Source organism: Microtus oregoni, unplaced genomic scaffold (assembly GCF_018167655.1).
Source record: "Microtus oregoni isolate MIOR12 unplaced genomic scaffold, Mior012 000000F_ref0000247, whole genome shotgun sequence".
NCBI lineage: Eukaryota > Metazoa > Chordata > Mammalia > Rodentia > Cricetidae > Microtus > Microtus oregoni.
Window position 1 is genome coordinate 25,217,053 of NW_024543059.1, and position 19,876 is coordinate 25,236,928.

Below are 19,876 nucleotides of genomic sequence, written 5' to 3' on the forward strand. Positions count from 1 at the left end.
ACCTTCAGGAGTTCCTGATGGCAGGAGAGTGGTTTCTGGTGGATTTGGCTGGGGTGTGGCTATCTCTATAAATCTGCCCCTGAACATAATAAAGGGGGCATTCTTAGGGAATTAAAGGATGACCCGTGTCACTGTCTCTCTGTCTGTGTGTGTTTTTTAACCTCCAACCCCCTTGCCTGAAGCTCGCGAACTGGGTGCCAGCATGCAAAGAGCGCAGACACAGGGGTGCGGTGCACAGCAGGGCTCTGTTTGTATGTATACAAGATCTCGAAGCCCTATGAACAGGATAACTTGGCAGAAGTTAATGACCCAGGTCTGGTGACAGCAGCCCAGGAAGCTCCTTCCTGCCAGGGCTTAGGCTCCCATTGCCTCCCTATATAGCAGTCTCTATGCATCAGCAACATCCCGAAGGTTGAGTTTCTTCCCTGCTGTCTACTCAGCTGCACCCAGGTAAACAGGAAGGTGGGGGCTGACTCACAGTCTGCCTGTGGTGAGAACGGAAGTGATGGCTTTGTCACGTGACTGTCTACTTTATCAGTGGCTGTCTTCAGATTAGTCCTATTGAAAACACAAAAGATCGGTCTGGCCATTCCCACTGGAAACGTGAGAAACACAGATTCAGAGAGCGCTTTCCCCAGACTCATAACAGGCATGTATGAAGGCACAGTCTTGGCAAAGTCTCTGGGGATGGTGTCCCTAGAGCCTGCATGGGGATGTTCACACATTCACACTTCAGCCCACACTTTGCGATGCAGGTACAGGGGTGCGGAAGGTTCTGTGTGACTCCCTGAAAGTCCTAGGACATCAGAGAGAGAGAGAGAACGACAACAATAATTGCAGCCACACCGCGGTTAAGCAGGGACAGTCTGCGTTGCACTGTGTTGAGGTACGCTTTGCCCTCGACTCAAAAGGGACAGACTGGGGAGCCACACCCAGAAAGGCCTCCATACTGAACATGCTCAGAGCATCCTAAATATGTAGCCAGCAGCCCCTCGGCTATATTAATCACAGTCACGCCCTCTGTGCTGATGAGGTTTCAGCTAATGAGGGACCAAAACTGTAGCCGCATGAGGTAGCAACCGACCTGAAAATTCCTTGTGGTCTAAATGCTGTAGCCATGTCAGTAATGCTAAATATTATCGAGTGTTTGTGGTTGTCGTAGTTGGAATTTTATTGCTGTGATGAAACACCGTGACTATGACCAAGAACAACTTGGGAAGGAAAGGGTTTATTTCATCTTACACGTCCAGATAACAGTTCAGAACTGGGGGAAGTCAAGGAAGCAACTCAAACAGGGCAAGAACCTTAAAGCAGGAGCTGAGGCAGAGGCCATGGAGGGTGCTGATTACTGCCTTGTTCTCCATGGCTTGCTCATCTTACTTTCTTATAGCACGCAGGACTGCCTGTCCAGAGATGGCACCATCCCCAATCATCTGAGTTCCTACATCCATCATCAATCAAGAAGATACACTGTATGCTTGCCCACAGGCCAATCTGATGGGGGCATTTTCTCAATTGAGATTCCCTCCTCCCAAATTATTCTAGCTTGTGTCAAGTTGACATAAACACTAGCCCGGACAGTGGGGATGCTGGTCTAATTACTCCTCTCTATGGCTTGTAACTCATGAAATAAATAGGCTTGCAGATATCATAAATAGGGGGGCTGATTCCACTCCTTAGGTCCCATCAGGAAGACCATACTGCTCTGAGTCTCTTTCCTGAATAAGCTTTTGATCCACACAGTAGTACCACTGTGGGAACGACAAAAAGGAAAGATTAGACCCCAGAAAACATATGTGATGTGCCTTGGGCAGGATTGGGTCCCACACTCAGGGTTTCTGACATCGGGTCCAAACACCAAGAACACAAGGCAAGCCTCCTGGAGAACACCAGATGGTCACTGATACAAGCACGTTCTTTGTACACTTGCCACGCCCACAGAATAACATACAGACGAATGTGCTAACTGGGGTATTTCAAAGCAGGAAATTGCCTCTCTGGATGTTAGTTTGGAAAAGCCTCCTCCTGATAAGTATATTTAGGGCCTGCAGCCGGGAATCTTAATGCTAAACAATACCTTGGACTACAGAGGCAAAGTTAGACTTGCCTCCCAGTTGATAGCTTTTTTCCTTTCGCCCAGCATCTGCAAAGCTCTGTTGCATAGACAAGGACTTCTGGAGTAGATTTTTATCATATTTATTATTCAGCATAATCTGTAGGCAGAGCATGCACCAGTAACTCTCTTAAGCCTTTGGAGGATGTGTGCAGTTAGTGTGTGAAACCACCGTTTCCTATGGTGCAATAGGAAATAAAGTGGAATTGGCTGAAATGTATTCCACGGAGAGGAAGTGCTGGGGTCTTCAAACAATGGAAATTAGACATCTTCTCATGTCTGGGGCACAGTAACCCAGGAAAACTAAAGCTGCTGAATATAAAATGGAAGTAGCAGGATTCCCTCTTCTCCTCTTCAGATGTAAATCCTTTCCCCCCATTAGCCTCTGCATTTACAGAAGTAAACCCATAGACAGAAGACCCTTGGGATTCCTCAAGGATTATTTAACCTATTTACAGCTCAGTTTGTAGATCAGGAGCTTGTCCTAGCCTCACTCTGGGAAGGAGGAGAGGTAGCAGGGCTCACCCTGGGGTGGAAGCCACAGGGCTGGACTGGGATGGTTGAATTATGCGAAGGAGTGTTTTCTAGAAGCGGCCTCATCTGCCTTCGGTGTGCTGGGTGTGACTGTGTAGTTGACTCCACCCATCCAATGACCCCACCTCTCAGTCTCAGAAAATAATCTTGGTGTTTTTCAGCAACTTATAAAAGGTATATATTGGGAAGTGAAACTGAAGGTCGTTGAGCAGAATGTCTGCACATCCCCTCTCGTCTCATTACCTGGAGTAAAAGTAGTGTGTTCTATGAGAACAACTGCAGTCAGAGAATCAGTGAGTGTCGAAACCATTGTTTGCTTCAAGGAGAAGGAAGGTTGGCTCCTGCCAGCCGCTGGCCACACCACCATTGATGTGAGCATCTTGTCACGCCTGGTCAATATACAGACTTGCTTTATTCGTGTTTCCCCTTAAAGAAACCCCACTTGATGTATTTTTGGATGCAGTAACATTGAGCTCTCTGACACCCTGTACCCGAGGGCTGAGGCTAAGCCTTAGCTAGCTTATCAGTTTCCTCACCACAGCCCCGTTGTGCTTAAGGCTCTGAACTAGCACTTTGGGCTTTTGCTGTGAAAACACATGGCAACAAACAGACTTTAAAAAGGTACTTGTTTACTGAACACAGAGGACCTTTCAAGTCATTTTGCCACTTGCCTCTAAATGCCTACAAATACTGATTTCAGTTTACAAATGGATTTTAACATGTAGGTGAATCCTGAATACAGATTTCACAAACAATGGGAATCTGCAGTGTAATTATTATAACAATAAAGTATTACTGAACTTCAAACATCACAGCTAAGCCCACATGGGAGAAGAATAATGATTGTAATCTATGCACCTGTACCAAATACCAAGTGTGTTTCAAGTGGCATCATCTAAACTAGTCTCTCTCAGTTGGGGTACACTTGCTTCCCTTTGCTGACTACAGATAGTAGTAAATACAGTCAGACAGATGCCTCTTCTGGTCCTCGCCATAAGTCCTCCAGATACCCCACATGCCATGCACAAAGATTGTCCTAGCTCCTCTCACTATGAATCTCTAAATATAAATCTGAAATTTTTAATTTTTAATTTTTTTTAAATCTTATGCATGTATGTGGTTGCCTGAGTGGATGGTTGTGCACCATGATGCCCTCGGTGGCCAGAAGAGGGCACAAATCCTCAGAGAGTGGAGTTACTGGTAGTTATGAGCCACCTGATAGTGGTATTGGGAACCAAACCTGGGTCCTCTGTAAGAGTAGCAAGTGGTCATAGCCACTAAGATCATCTCTCCATCCCTTTAATAAGAAATTCTTAACTAATACTAAGAAAACTGTAAATTTTAGATTCAATACTCAAATAGTTTTAGAATACAAATTTGCATAGTACAGTTAGTTTGGGCCATGGTGCTGGGGATGAAACTCCCCGAAGCATGCCAAGTTGGTATTCCACCACTCAATCACACTCCTAGACCCAAGATCCAAAGAGCCCCCAAATCTCTCACAACAGAGTGCTGTGCAAACCGCTCATGTTCCCGTCTAGCATCTCTGGAAGGTGGGTTTAGCACCACCAGAGACATCGCTGTCAGATGCTTAATTTTCTTGAGATCTCTATTATTTAAATTATAATGGACATGATCACTCTAAAATGTTTAGCACGTGCCACAATGGCTTCTCAGGAAGAAACTTTTCCTAGTTTTTTTAACAAGATAATTCTAACGTCACTTTCAAGCCTAGCATTGGTTGAGATGAGTAGAAACTAAGGTGTTTCTCCTAAACGTTGTTTATCATTTGAAATAAATAAGATACTACTTCATAATAAAGAAAATGTGTATGAGTTTGACTTTGAGGGGCAGTAAAGGGAAACTTTCTTGTATGTCAGTATGTCTTAACATGACATCATGAACCATTTCCAAGTCCCTCCATGAGCCAGAGTCCCCACAGATTAGCTCCCTATTTCCTGTAGCTGTTGAACCCACTATGATGCCTCATCTTGACTGCAATTAGGTGGGACTTAGAATCATCATGGACACAGAACTCTGGGCTTGTCTGTAGGGATTGCCTTGGTTAAGTTATTGAAGTGAGAAGACCCACCCGAAATGCAATGAAAATATGAAAGCAAGGTCAGCACAGGTATGAACTCCTCTCTGCTTCTTGACTGTGGGTGCAGTGTGACCAGTCACCTGGTGCTCCTGTCACCCTGGCAACCAGCCACCTCCTGCTCCTGTCACTATGCCTCCCTTCCTGTTATGGGCTGTATCCCTTAGAACTATAATCCTAAACAAACCCTTTCTGCCTTGTTAGGTATTTGGTCACAGTGATGACGTAAGTACTGACCTAGAATATGTAACGTCTCTGTTTAGTTTTAAGGAGAATTTGACACAGACGTGGTAAGGCAAGAACATAGCTTCTGTCACTGTCGTGAGCACACACCTCAGTGTGTCAGCTGGCAAAGAGCTGCTGCTTCCCAGAAATATTGGCCATGCTTGGAATCTAGGGTCCAACTTGAACCGAGTCAGGGAAAGGCTTATGGTCTGGGTACTGGGATGTGATGTAAAGAAAGTGGGCTGCTTCTCCATAAACAGCTCTCTTACAGAGGCTCTTCCTGCCAAAGAAGCTGTACTCCGAAGTTCTCTCCCCTCTCCACTTTTTTTTTTTTTTGAGACAAGGTTTCTCTGTAGCTTTGGAGCCTGTCCTGAAACTAGCTCTTGTAAACCAGGCTGGCCTCGAACTCCCAGAGATCTGCCTGCCTCTGCCTCCCGAGTGCTGGGATTAAAGGCGTGCGCCACCACCGCCCGGCTCCTCTCTCCACTTTTTAAGCGACTGTCATAGTTATCACCCTACTGAATACTTGCTCAAAATCCTGAAACTCATACACCAGAAGCCAGACCATTTGACTGTTTGTAAATAAACTTGGCATCTCAAGTTCACTGTGGACCCCAGACTGGCAAACTCCATGCTTGCCAGAGGAGAAGCAAAGGCTAACAAATCACTTAGATCAACTTCCCTACTGACTCCCTGACAACCTGCCTGACCACCTTCTTTCAAGGAGGCAGAAGTCTACGAGTACAGAAGCTCGGGCCCTGATTGCCCTGTGTTGCCTGTGGGGAAAGCACTTAATATCATTACCCACTCCCTGAGTGACAATGTTACCTGTCCCCCACTGGGCAGGGAGATTGCAAGTATGAATGTGATCTTAATTAGATGCTCCTCCTTCCAACCCAGTTATGAAGATGGTTTCACTGAGGTCAGAGGAAGATGGGAGAATTTGATTAAAGTCAGTCACCAGGAAAATACCATTAGTGTAGATGTGCAACCTGAGAAAGACATGACGGGCTCCAATCTCCTCACCCGCTGCATTGACAATTATGCTCTTAATGGGAGTTTCTCTTTGGACTCTTCAGTATGCTCACGATATATTAGGGAAACAATCCATTTGATGTCCAATTTGAACATATGAGCCTGAAAACATGCACAAGCCTATTCAGGCACCACGCTGAGTTGCTTATCTCCCACTGTCCCGAACTGCTAGCCCCTCTTAGCTTCGGTTTCATTACCCCGACAGCTGAACCAGCATGCTCGTGGCTTGCTCTGTCTTGAATGTCTGCGGTGATGAAGAGAATTGTCAGGTTATGTGCAGCGTTTTCTAAATTAGCTTGAGCTCTGTCTGCATGTTCAAGCGTATATGCAACACCCAAGTAGCTGGAAGGCATAAGTTCAAGGTTCACACACATGACTAGGTACAGTGTCATGAGAGGCCAGGTGTCATCCTTGTGACATGAAGGGAGAATTAATCACTTTAGATATATTTAATGGATCAATCTGACACACACACACATATATATGTCACAGATTTATATATAATCATTTATATATAATTATTTATGATCAATGGGCATATATATATGATCATAAATGGGTGTAGGCACTGCAAAGGGAACTCTTTATCATCATTCTGTATCTGCATGCTGACCGAGAGCAGAGGGGCAGCCATATCTGAAGACTTACAATATGAAAGTTTGGTTGGTTTTTACTTTGTTCTGTTGTTTACACAGGGCCTTACTATGTAGCCCTCTCTTGGCCTGGAACTCACAGAGATCCACACCTCTGCCTCCCAAGCTCTGGTAGTAAGAGTGTGCCACCATGGCCATCAGTTCAAAGTTTGTTTTATTTTTAAAAAATCAATAAGAAGTAGTAGCAAATATCAAGAAGCATTGGCTGGTTCATGAAAACCATCTTCATCCAGTATTCCCAGGACAGCGCAGGTGGACTGTACCTGTCTGACTATAAAGCGCAAGACAGGAGTTCTTCCTAAACCCCCACAAACAGAACTCAGCCTTCTGGATGGCCCAGACCATCTGAACATCTTTTCTTTTTCTCCCTTATTTTTTCAAAAGCATATTTTAATAAAGCAGCTTACCCTTTAGTCCTGATTTTTCTGCCTCTACCATCCAAGTTCTTGGATTGAATGTGTGTACCACCTCACCCGATAGGCTTATATCTATTTGTTCATCATCATTTTGTATTTTTATCCACAGAGAGGGTCAGACTCACAAAGCTGAGATCTGATTCCTGCCTCTACCTCAATGTGAGAATCTTGTTTCTTGAATTGCCTTGGGACCACAGAGGACCTTTTGGAGAGGACCACAGAGGAGTCATAAGACTTCAGAGGTCTGGCTACCACACAGTCAATGCAAGTAGATAAGAACAAGCTAAGCAGGCAGTAGGGAAGGCCTGACCCCTGACCTGGCCACTTCTAATGAGGTCAGATGATTCCTTGTCATTGCCCTCTTACCTCATGTGCAACAAACAACATAGCTGGAAGACCCTACCCCTAGGCCAGCAGCACCCAAAACAAGGCCTTGGTTAGAAAGAGATGTGCACTTTTCACCAAATGCTGAACAAATTGGTTAACTGCATGTAGAAGAATGCAAAAAGATTAATACTTAACAGCCTTCACAAAAGTTAATTCCAAATGAATGAAAGACCTCAACACAAAACCAGATATACTGAACCTGATAGGAAAGAAAGTGGGGGATAGCCTTGAATTATTGGCACAGAAAAACACTTTCTGAACAGAACACCAATAGCACTGGCACTAAGATTAACAATTAATAAATGGGACCTCATGAGATGAAAAGCTTCTGTATAGCCAAGAGTACCATCATTCAGACAGAGCAGCTGCCTACAGAATAGGAAAATATCTTTCACAACTCCACATGTGATAAAGGCTAATATCCAAAATATGGAAATAAGTCATGAAACTAGATATCAAGAAAGCAAATAACTCAACTAAAAAGTATGGTACAAATCTAAACCAAAAATTCCAAAAAATGTGGGGTGGGGGGGACTCAAATGGCTGAAAAACACTTAAAAAAATGTTCAACATCCTCAGTCATCAGGGAAGTGCAAATCAAAATTACTTTGAGATTTCATCTGATACCATCAGAATGGCTAAGATTAATTAAACAAATAAAAGTTCATGCTGACGAGGATGTGGAGCAAGGGGAACACTCATCCATTGTTTGTAGGAGTGTAAACTTGTACAGCCACTGTGGAAATCATGTAGAGATTCCTCATAAAGATGGGCATCAATCTACCTGACCATCCAGTTATACCATGCTGTGTCCTATCACAGAGACACTTGCCCAGCCATGTTCACCACTGTTCAATTCGTAATTATTTAAGTGGAAACTTCCACCTCAAGCCATCTACCCTGGGAGTTGCCACAGTCCAGATTTTACCTCTGAGAAAGCCCGCCAAATGGTGAGCCTCTCCTCAGAGAGACTCAAGACCACTCCCACAAGCTATTGAAACTGTCATACAAAGAATGAACACATGGTCTTCCCATTCTTCCTTTCCCCTTGCCGTGGTTTTACAGTCTCCCTTCCTGAGAGCACTGGCATCCATTAAACCTGGGCTTTTTCCAATTTGGTTTGATTTGGTCTGATTTGGATTATTGCATCAGCAGAGAGGTATATTGGGCTGTAAATCTTTTCATTTGGAGGTTTCACCAAGGGGACTGTTTTTCCACCTGCGGACCAGTTGGAAAACACCCTCCCTTTCACATGCTCTCTGCCAGGCTAAAATCGGCTTCCTCTGGGTAAGTTCCCCTTTTCCAAGTTGCTGCCATTAGGGTCCAGGGCCTCATACATTTGTTGGACCGTCTGTTGAAGTCATGGGCTCGTGCCAGGTGTCCGACCAGACCAGAAAAGGACCTGCTTTGCTCAGGCAGGGGAGGGGGAGAGGAGGCAAGGGCCTGCCTTGCCCCTGTGGAATTCTGTCAGAAGGAGACATCCTTCCAAGGAATTTCCCATACCGCTCTGTTTTAGACTCAAGAGTCTATCACAGTGGATGCATTGTGCTAGGCTTTGAGTCCCAAGTCTTGGTATAGACTTGCTGGATGGGCACCTACAATTCAAAGCCAGAGCCTCAAATGCCCTTGAGCTGCATTTTACAAAAAAAAAAAAAAAAAAAACTTTATAAATTGGGGCTATCTAGCACCATACATCCCTTAAAACATAAAAAAATTTTGCCGATGTAAAGCAAACACTCCCCCATATGCTCATGGTTTCTAGATGCTGTGCTCCCACTCCAGCTCCCCCTCCCCAATCCCCCTCCCCACTTTTCTTGCTTTTTTCTCTCTGATATTTCTCAGACCAGCGGGGAGGCATGGGAATAAATGCACTACTCACATGGCTTTATCGAGAGGGAGTTCTCGATGATTCCTCATGAAATCCTGAGTTCACATCCTGAAAAATCACCCACGTTTATTCTCCAAACAGCTTTTATATCAAAATGTAAACTGAGGAGGAAATTCATTACAATTCTGTTTCCTAGGTAGCCAGGTGAACAACTCTGGTCATGTCCATACCTTCCTATGCCCATTTTGTCACGTCTTCCTATCTATGCCTGCTCTGTCATATAGACTGAATTAACACCTCTCTCCCAGGTGGCCTCCCAAATTACAAAGAAGGAGCAGAGCAACATTATCACATCCTGACCTTTTGTTTAGAGGGGGGTTAATTTGTCTGGCCAGTTGCAAACTATGGTCTGAAAGTCTGGCCACCATATAATGTAGAAATATGGGCCTGTATAATATGGCCCTATAGCTCTCTACACCAGATCCCTTTTCCCTGTCCATCCACTCTAAAACCTCAGAGGTGTTCCGTCCTTATGTTTCTGTTCTCCCTTGAAGCATCTACTAATCTAGTCCTTAATGGGACCACCTGTGTGCTTCCCTGACTTCTACTGCCTACACCAGGATTTTAAGTTGGTCAGCTGATAACAGTTTCCTACAAAAGTTTAGCTCATTTGTCTGTTAATATATATGTGTGTTTGTTTCCACGGTATGCTTGTTTTATATCTGTGTGTATGTGTGCTTGTTTTAAAATCTGTTAAACCTGCAACTCTAGATTACAAGAGCTCTGGAAAAATATAAACATGTGGGTATCTGCCATTTTGACCTCAGCACCATCTTTGGTAAGAGTATCCACGTGTGCTGGACCTACCAAGGAGACATTCCATCTCCAAAGTTCTTTAACTTAACTAAAATATTCCTTATAATCTTTTTGCCTCTATTATCATTGGTAAACTGTAACTGATTTGATAAAATACATCTCTAAATTTAACTTAAATGTCTAATTTGGATATACCTGACAGGAAATGGTACCCTGACTCTCATGTGCCTTTACAGATCTGAGAGTATGGCATTTAACAAAAGAGCTTCTTATAACAGAGACATGCCAGCTTCTGCAGCATCCTATAGCTCCTCCTAGAAGATGCATGATTTCAGAGGACCTTCTGCCTGGAGGATTGCCTTTGGGTATGGCAAAGCCACCCACACAGCAAAAAGGGGCCTTCCACCTCATCAGCTTCCTGGACATTATACCAGGGGTTCGACTGTCTCATTCTGCCAAGACAGGTAGATGAAACTCTACTCCCACAAGAAAATCATCAAGCCTCCTGGACTCAGCAGCTAGCAGAAAGTACTGCTTCTAAGGCTGGTGCTCCCCAATGACTATGGAGAGACTTGGGATTGCCTGTGATGCTAAAAAATAAATAAATAAATAAATAAATAAATAAATAAATAAATAAATAGTCTCTCTTCCTGTTCTCCATCATGTCGCAAGTTCAAGGTGAAAAGGAGAATCCCATGCAGGAACTTTGCATCCGCAAGCTCTGCCTCAATATCTGTGTTGGGGAGAGCGGAGACAGACTGACCCGGGCAGCCAAGGTGTTGGGGCAGCTCACAGGCCAGACACCTGTCTTTTCCAAAGCTAGGTACACTGTGAGGTCCTTCGACATCAGGAGAAATGAAAAGATTGCTGTTCATTGTACTGTCCATGGAGCCAAGGCAGAAGAGATTCTGGAGAAAGGCCTGAAGGTGCGGGAGTATGAGTTGCGGAAAAATAATTTCTCAGATACTGGGAACTTCGGCTTTGGGATTAAAGAACACATTGACTTGGGCATCAAATATGACCCAAGCATTGGGATCTACGGCCTGGACTTCTATGTGGTGCTGGGCAGGCCAGGTTTCAGCATCGCAGACAAGAAGCACAGGACAGGCTGCATTGGGGCCAAACACAGAATCAGCAAAGAGGAAGCCATGTGCTGGTTCCAGCAGAAGTACGATGGGATCATCCTTCCTGGCAAATAAATTTTATCCAAAAGGCCAATAAAATTTTTCTCAGAAAATAAATAAATAAATAAATAAACTGTCTCATTTCTGCTCATTTCTCCCGCCAAGGTCTGTCTAATGGCATTTGATGACTTGAGGTACTGGTAGCTCATCACTCATTTCACTTGCTAAGTTTCCCTCTCTCACAGACTTCATAGTCCAGGATTAACAGGTTTCAGGTGTATCCTCAGAGGTTCAGAGTTCCCAAATCCCTTTAATTGTCTGCTAATAAGTTCATGCCTTTTAACCCAAAGTCATAGCCTTTTACTATGATACCAAAACGTAAATCTGTTCCAGTCGTCTTATAGATACCTGTAGGTTCCTAGGGGAAAAAAGTCCTACTGCTATATCAAAAATCAGTCTGGTAAAAACTAACAGTTTTCAGAGTTTATTTTAACCCCACCCATTTTCAAGCATATTTTACAGGTCACTCCTGCTGTCTGGGCCAAGATCAATGTACAGAGGGCCTTCTAGACAATGCCAATACCAGCACCAGCTCCTGGAACTTTATCTACCGGGTGCCACCTTTCCTGGCTCAAAAGGACACCTATCAACTAAAATCTGATTTTAAAGGACATAATCTACTCTTGTGTCTCACTTATTCACCCGAGCCTCTCCTGTATAACCAGGGCACTTCCCTGTCCCATTCTTCCTGGCAGTTAATGACCCTTCCCATGGCTAGCCCCTTATAGGGCCAGTAATAACAATTTATTTTTCCTCCTAGCAACCTGCCTTCTTATCTCTCTCAAGGAACAGATGCCTGAGGTCTCCAGGATGGCAGTAAACCATCTCCACCCTCACCTCCTGCTGAGTGTGAGCCTACCAACTCCCAGCTCTCCCTTCTCCCACATGGCCCCATGCCCTCGGGAAGTAGCCAAACTTGAGCCAGTGCACCTATACCCAAACAGTCTGGAGTGTTTGGGATGGGGCTTCACCCTAGCCCTGGCATCCATATATCCAAAGAGCCTGGAATGTTTGAGTGGAAAGTTCCACTCCAAGCCCCCTCCCCTGGGAGTTGCCTCAGTCCAAACTCTACTTTCGAGAAAGCCCACCAAATGGTGACCCTTTCCAGAGAGACTCAAAACCACTCCCACAGGCTATTTAAACTGCTCCCCACCCCCAGGGAAGGAACATGTGGTTTTCCCGATCTTCCTTTCCCCTCTCTGTGGTTTTCCAGTCTTCCTTCCATCGCTGGGGGCCTGGAAGGCCACCTGGGAGCGCTGGCCTCCATTAAACCTGGGCTTTTTCTAATTTAGTTTGATTTGGTCTGATTTGGATTATTGCGTCAGCAGAGAGGTTTATTGGACCACAAAAACTTTTCAGTAATATCCAGAAATTGGAAGCAGACAAGATGTCCCTCAAGGAAAGAATAAATAAAATATGATACATTTACACAGTGGACTATTTATTACCTATTAAAAATATGAAATTGTAAAATTTGCAAGTAAATGGATGGAACTAGAAAAAAAACATCCTGAATGAGGTGAACCAGACTCAGTTAGACAAACTTGGTATGTATTTACTTATATATGGATATTAGCTGTTATGTCAATGATAACCGAGCTACAATCCATAAGACCACAGAGATTAAGCATAAAGTAAGGGACTAGGAAGATTGATAGAACTCTCCAGGAAAGGGAATAGGAGAGTTAAGAGTGAATGGATAGATGAATGGGTATGGGAGAGGTAGAACGGGAGATCAAGTGAGGAAGGGAATATGGGGAGATACAGTTAAAATTAAGGGCCCCTTCCTATAATGCATAGATATGTGAAGGCAATCTAATTGAAATCACCAAAATAATAGAGGAGACAGAACCCCAACTGGCTATTTCTTAACACTAAATGAAGCTTCCAGTATTGGAATTGGTTTACATCTAGTTGAGTTGTCGACCAGTGGAGTTCCATGGAAATCTCCAAATAACTCGGGATGTTGCCAAGCTTATAAGTTGCTCTTCATGAACTGACAACAAGGACCCATTGCTGAAGATAACACCTACACAACTCATTGAAATAGAGAAATCAAGCTGGTGCCTACCTAGGGCCTTCACCCCTATGAGCTAGCATCCTTGGTCCAAGAAGGTACTCTACACACTATCAAAGGGCAAATATAGACACCAATCTAGCCACAGACCTTTGATCTACAATGATGTCCTGCCTGCAAAGTGTGATGGTTGCACAAAGTTTGTGGGAGTAACCAACCAATATCTGATTGGACTTGAGCTAACTCTATAAGATGGAACACATACCCAACACAGCCTGGGTACCAAAAACCTGAAACTAGATAGCCCAAGGACCCAGGGTGAATCCAAATACTACAGTTCTCTATCTCCCTTCCTCCCTCCCTCCCTCTATCCATCCATCCACCCACCTATCTATCTATCCATCTATCTCCATATATGTATATATACATATATGTATATATATTCATATATATATACTTAGCAATAAAATAACTCCCAATAACATTCTGCTATAGTCATAGACTGGTCCCTTGCTCAGTCCCTTGCAGCTTCATTCTGCAGCAGTTGGGGACAAATACAGAATTCTGTAGCCAGACATTATGCAGAGAGTGAGAGATCTTGGAACCCTCATCCTTAAAGGAGATGTCTCCATCACATCCCTCTGCTGAGGGGTCCAGAAACCCCACAGAAAAGGAAGAGCCAGGGGGGCTAGAGGACACCAGGAAAAGAAGATCCTCGAAATCAACAGAACAGATGCATATATGGCATCTCATGTACTGAAGCAGCATGCACAGGGCCTGCATTGGATGAGGTCCCACAGCTAAGAGGAGAAGTGAGTGCATGTTCCTGTCCCCAACTCGGAAGCTGTCTCCAATTGGTAACCATTTACAAATAAAGATTTAATTTCTTCTAAGGAAGTCTCAGTGGGGAAACAGCTCCAGCTCTTAAGGGTGGCTGCCCAGCTGGCAGATGGCCAACAAAAAACTAACAACACCATCTGCAGATATTCCTTGTCTTGTAATGCCCTGTCAGGGCTTTTCCTTTTTTTAATAGAAAAATAATTAACTTACAATTTTTTATTTTTATTTCATTTTACTTATATAAATTTTTCTTCTCTGCTTTTGCCCTACAGGTCCTTTGCAAATATATTAGGGCTTTTAGCTTAGTATTTTTGTGGGATTCGAGCGTATGTAAATAATTGCGTCTTTGATACTTGTGACTTCTCATGGGCTCTTTTTCTTCTATTTGTTTGTTTTGTCCAATTCTGACATGTTAGCTTTTATTATCATATCATATCATATTTTATTATATATTTCCATAGAGGCCTGTCTGTTTTCTATTGAAAGACAGGAAGGGATGGGTCCAGATGAGAGGGGAGGTGTGGAGGAGCTGAGAGTAGAGAAATAGGAAACCATAACCAGAATACATTATATCAGAAAATAATCTCTTTTCAGTAAAAGGGGGGGGGAAAAAAGGCCATGCAGATAGCCCTCCTACTTCCTCCTTGATCCCTCATAGCCAGAGAGAAACTTCAGAGCATTATCCCTTGCCAGCCAAAGAGAATCTGGGGCTTCCATCCACATTCTGTAGCAAGGAGCTTCTCAAGTGAAACAGGGAGCAGGCCACCCCACCAGATTCCATAATCAGGAGACAGGGTAGGAGAGACCAGACCAATGAGTGCTGCAGAACACTGTGTCTCATGCTTGTGGAATGTACTCAACAGGTACAAGATGAGGGCCCTACAGACCAGTCTTATCATGGGCTCTGTATGATTTCCAACTTCTCATTTGGGCAAACTCTCAAGCAGGCACTACTCTATACTCCTGACCTTGGGCCACTTGGACCATTACCAGCCAGGGCTTAGAAAAAACAACGTGGCACCGTGTATCCCTCTGTCAGTCATCGAGAAACCAGCCGGCTACCCAAAGGTGATTCTGTAAGGTCATAATGGAGTGAAAAAGTTTCCTACAAATCTCTTAACATCTGAGCCACCCTCGCATTGCAACTCCGTGTATGTGGGGACCCTGGTGTGAATAAACATTCTGTGCCGCCAGCCACAGAACCACAGACAGGAAATGAGACTCCACAGAGGCAACAAACAGCTACCGTGTTCCTTTATGTTTTCCTCACGCTGCCATTACTATTGTGTTTATCGCATCCTTATTAAAAACACTTTGCTGTAAACAATATGCTTCGTGATGGTGGCGGGGCCTCATATGGCTCTTCTTTCCCTCCTCCCTGGATTGTACCAGACCACACGGCCTAGACCTTGTCTCACCTAGATCATTAGGGCCTGCACACTCTATGACATTAGAGTCAGTTCCCTGACATTAGAAAGTGCCTAAGAATGCCTTTTCCAGAACTTGTTCCTGTGATTCAGGAACACACGACTGTGCTAATGAGTCATTTCATGTGCTTCAGCCAGAGGAGATATCCACACTGCGTCCTCTACCCAGCACACACACTCAGGCTGATTGTCTTGTTCTCTTGTCCTCAGACAGTCTGTTCTGCTGGCCGTGTGCGAGTTGAACTGGAGGCCAAGCAAGGAGCTCTGCACATTTCTAAATACTCTTCCTCAGCCCCTGCTGCAAATCACGAAAAACACATGCACACACACGTACGCACGCGCCCGCACACACACACACACACACACACACACACACACACACACACTGGACCGGTCAGGCATATATCAGATGGGTTCTGGAGCTCTTTAAGCAGCTCCTTGTTCTGCTGGCGCCTGGCAGGAGGTGTAGACAAATTAGTAAAGATTAAAGGTTGTCTCTCAGCACCCGCTCGCCAGGAAACAAACTATCAAGAGTTTCCAGGGCTAGCAAGCTGACTGAATGGGTAAAGGTGGTTGCCACCAAGCCTGGCAACTTAAACTCAGTCATTGAAACACACAAGGTAGAAGGAGGGGGACATTCAAATTGTCCTCCACAGAACAGGTATGCCATGGCCTATACATGCACGTGCGCGGACACACACACACACACACACACACACACAAAATCATACACCGTGATAAAGGTTTGAAACAATTCGAGATTTCCATATGCTGAAAAAACAGTTTCTTTACATAGCTCACTATTCAGAGGTGCCTTCCGCTGCTCCACGCTCACCCCTGCATCTATTCATCTTCATCAGACACATGACTGTGGATAAGGGAGCAGCGAGCATTCAAAGCGCCCGGGCAGCTCTAGTTTGGTGTTCTTGAGAAGAGCAGTAGGAGTTCGGCCTGTGCTCCTATGCCGCAGTCTTCAGCTTGCTCTGGCCCTTCCCCGTGAGAAATAGGAACTGGGCCTGCCCTATTTGCTACCAGATGCTTCCATGTGCACGCTTTCAGTCTTACCTCAAAGCATGCTGGGCATTGTTTTTAAAACACAGTGTCAAAAGTATCAGCCCCCTCCCGCTGATCCTTAGTAAAATGAGAGAATCAAGCCCGTGCAGATGGGGAGTTTTGAGGAGTTTCTCTGAAAAGATAGGAATTAAATAAGGGTAAGTTTTTTAAAGCATTTCTTAGTCTCATTAACCAGAATTTATCCTAACCATGTGCTCTGCTTCTGATTTTAGGAATCATGCTTACCCCCCACAATAGCATTCCCAAGGGCTTCATAGCTCAGAATCAGATTTGGAAGAACACCTATCTTGGCATGGGGAAGAATTTAGTATTCTCGTTCAATCTTGGCAAAGGTCATCTGAAAGTTTTTGTTAAAGAGCTTATATAAAGCTTTTATAGGACCAGACAAAGAAAAGAAAAACACCACGTACATTAATGTTAACCAGAAGATATAAACACATAACTCTAAATCTAGGACAATTGGCTCAAATTTGCCCTTGAAAAAAAGGTCTAACAAAGAGGACATCATATCTCTTGAGAGAAGGGTCTTTCTTGTGTGTACGCAAAGCTGCAGCACACATATGTGTACATAAACACAGGGCAGGTAGAGAGAATGCACACATACATGTACATAAACACGGGGCAGGTAGAGAGAACGCACACATATGTGTACATAAACACGAGACAGGTAGGGAGAATAATTGGATCGGCATCCAAACACTCTCCTTCCAAAACTGAAGGTTGATCTCACCTCTAATAATAATAATGAGTTTACTAAATTAACCCTAAGAAATTAAGAGATAAGCCAAGAATGCTTTTGGTAGCGCCACCTGGTGGATCCATCTAAAAGTGCCCTTGCCTCTTTCCATAATTAAATTGGTTTGGAGATGAACAAATCCTAGCATGTAATGACCATTCAGTCCACTAATTCTCCCCCTGGCTCTCCTTCATTTTCTCTCTGGGCGTCTTTGGTGTACTTCCCTTCCTCTGTAAGCAGCTGATGCTTGAGGCGCTGTGTCTCATTTCACAGGCTTTCCCTTGCATTAGAGCAATTTCACAGCAAGATTAACAGCAAGGGCAAGAATAAAAGCTCTTGTAGAATGCTCGCAGACAACATCCGAAAAGGCAATGAAACAAGTCTCCATGCACAGCTGGTATGGCGCAAGCCAGACACCTGTCCCAGCGGTAGCTACTCTGAGCAGCTGCTTTTAGGCCATCTGTTGTGTTTGGAAAGACCTGTCACCTGTCTCCTCCTGTAAAGGTTGCCAGACCCACGATGAGCTTCAGAATGTGCAGATCTCCCATGCCAGGCCAACCCAGAATATTCGTGAAGTCACGGCCCATAATCACCATGGCCAGTTCTTGCAACTCGATCTCTGAGCTCCGATGAAGCCTACGTATCAGAAGAAGTCTCACCGGGAGTCTTCTGCAACTGCGAGCTGCACCAAATCCAAAGACACACATTTCTCTAAACATTTTCAGTACAATATTCCAGTGGCTGCCCAAGCAACATCGGGAAGAGAGGACAGCCACAATTTGTGGAAATCGTTCCTATTAACATATGTATTCCTGTTAGCATATGTGTTCAATACAAACTGAAATGCTTACACATGTTAACCCTACAGCCTACAAAACTCTACACTTGGGTGAGCGCCTCTGTCACCACCTTCAAGAAAAAAAAAAAATCTTGACCTAGCAACCATGCAGGATTGTTGGGAGAATTCAAGGTAGCCTTAGTAAGGGGTACAGTCCACCAAATTCTTGTTGTGAGCTAAACATCTTCATGAGATTCATCCACATATTTTGGTGACAACCAACCCCTGGAGAAGGATATGCAGAGAACAGTGACTCCCAGAGAGCCTAATAACTCTCTAAAGCCCACACACAAGTGAGAGCCGGACTTGGAAGCCCAGAGATCATATTCCAGAGCCTTGTGATCTTTTGACAACTTGATGTATTTTGTTCTTTGACAAGGTCGCATGTAGCCTAGGCTGATTTCAACCTCGCTATGTAGTTGAGAATGGCCTTGAATATTGGATCCCCTGCCTCTGTCTCCGGAGTACTAGGATTACAAGAAGAGACCGCTATGCTTAGTTTTTATATAACACAGGGGATCAAACCCGTGTTTCTTGTATGGTCGATAAGCCCTAACGCCCAGAACTATTCTTTTGATGCATTATAATTTTATCATTTCTGTTGGTTCTTGGAGAGCTCCATACAATGTACTTTGCTCGTATTCACCCTCTCCCCCTTCCAATTCCACCCACCATGCCTCACCCATCCAACCTTGTGTTCTATGTTTTGGTTTTGGTGTTTTAATCCATCAAGTACAATTTGTGCACTCCACACACCCTTGAATGTGTGGCCTTCCACTATAGCATCGTCAGCTTACCAAGGGCTGCATCCTTAAAGAAAACTAAAGTCTTTCTAGTCCAACACCTACCAATTGCTAATAGTCCTTATCTAGGGGTAGAACATCATACCCACCTCTCCCACTCCATGGTGGCATTTTGTCTGATTTAAACTTACATAGGTCTTGTGCATCCTGTCATAACTACTGTGAGTTTATATTTACAACATCCCTGTGGTGTCCAAAAAACACTGTTTCCTGTAGCTACAAATATTTTCTGTCCTATTGGTCCCCCTGGACTGAGTTTTCTCCACACACCTATTCCCGAAGCCACATATAAAATAACCATGCTGAGGCTTAACATTAATTACACACTCCTTGGTCTATTAGCTCAGGCTTTTTATTAACTTAACTTTTACATCCTAAATTAACCCATTTCTATTAGTTTATATTTTACCACAAGGCTCATGGTTTGTTATTTCACATCTTGTTTCTTGGACTGCTACATGCCTGACTGCACCTTCTTTCTCCCTGCATCCAGTTAAGTTTTCTTGCCTAGCTATATAATGCCCTGACATAGGCCAAAGCAGATTCTTTATTAACCAATGATAATAAAATATATTCACAACATACATAGGGGAATAACACATCAGTTTCCTTGTAGTCAGCCACCACCTCTGAATCTTATACACTTTCCATCTCCTCTGCAGCAATCATATCTGAGTGTTGGAAGGAGGAGATATGATATAAGATGTCTCAATCTCGCCTCTTCTGTGCCTTGACTTGTTGTGGTTCTGTGTATTAATTGCATCCACTGAAACAAGACTTTTCTCTGTTGAGGGATTAGCAGCTCTGATCTTTGTATGTGTCATTAGGAGGCAGGTTAATACTACTTATATT

The 19,876-nt window shown here is 44.0% G+C and overlaps 1 protein-coding gene across 1 annotated transcript; it reads left to right on the forward strand.

Annotated features, from left to right (window-relative positions):
- Nucleotides 1-10,767: 10,767 nt before the first annotated feature.
- LOC121453247 (60S ribosomal protein L11-like) lies at nt 10,768-11,341 on the forward strand. The gene has a single exon (XM_041659814.1). It carries the CDS (start codon nt 10,768-10,770, stop codon nt 11,302-11,304), a length of 537 nt encoding a protein of 178 aa, XP_041515748.1. The 3' UTR covers nt 11,305-11,341.
- The last annotated feature ends 8,535 nt before the right edge of the window (nt 11,342-19,876 follow it).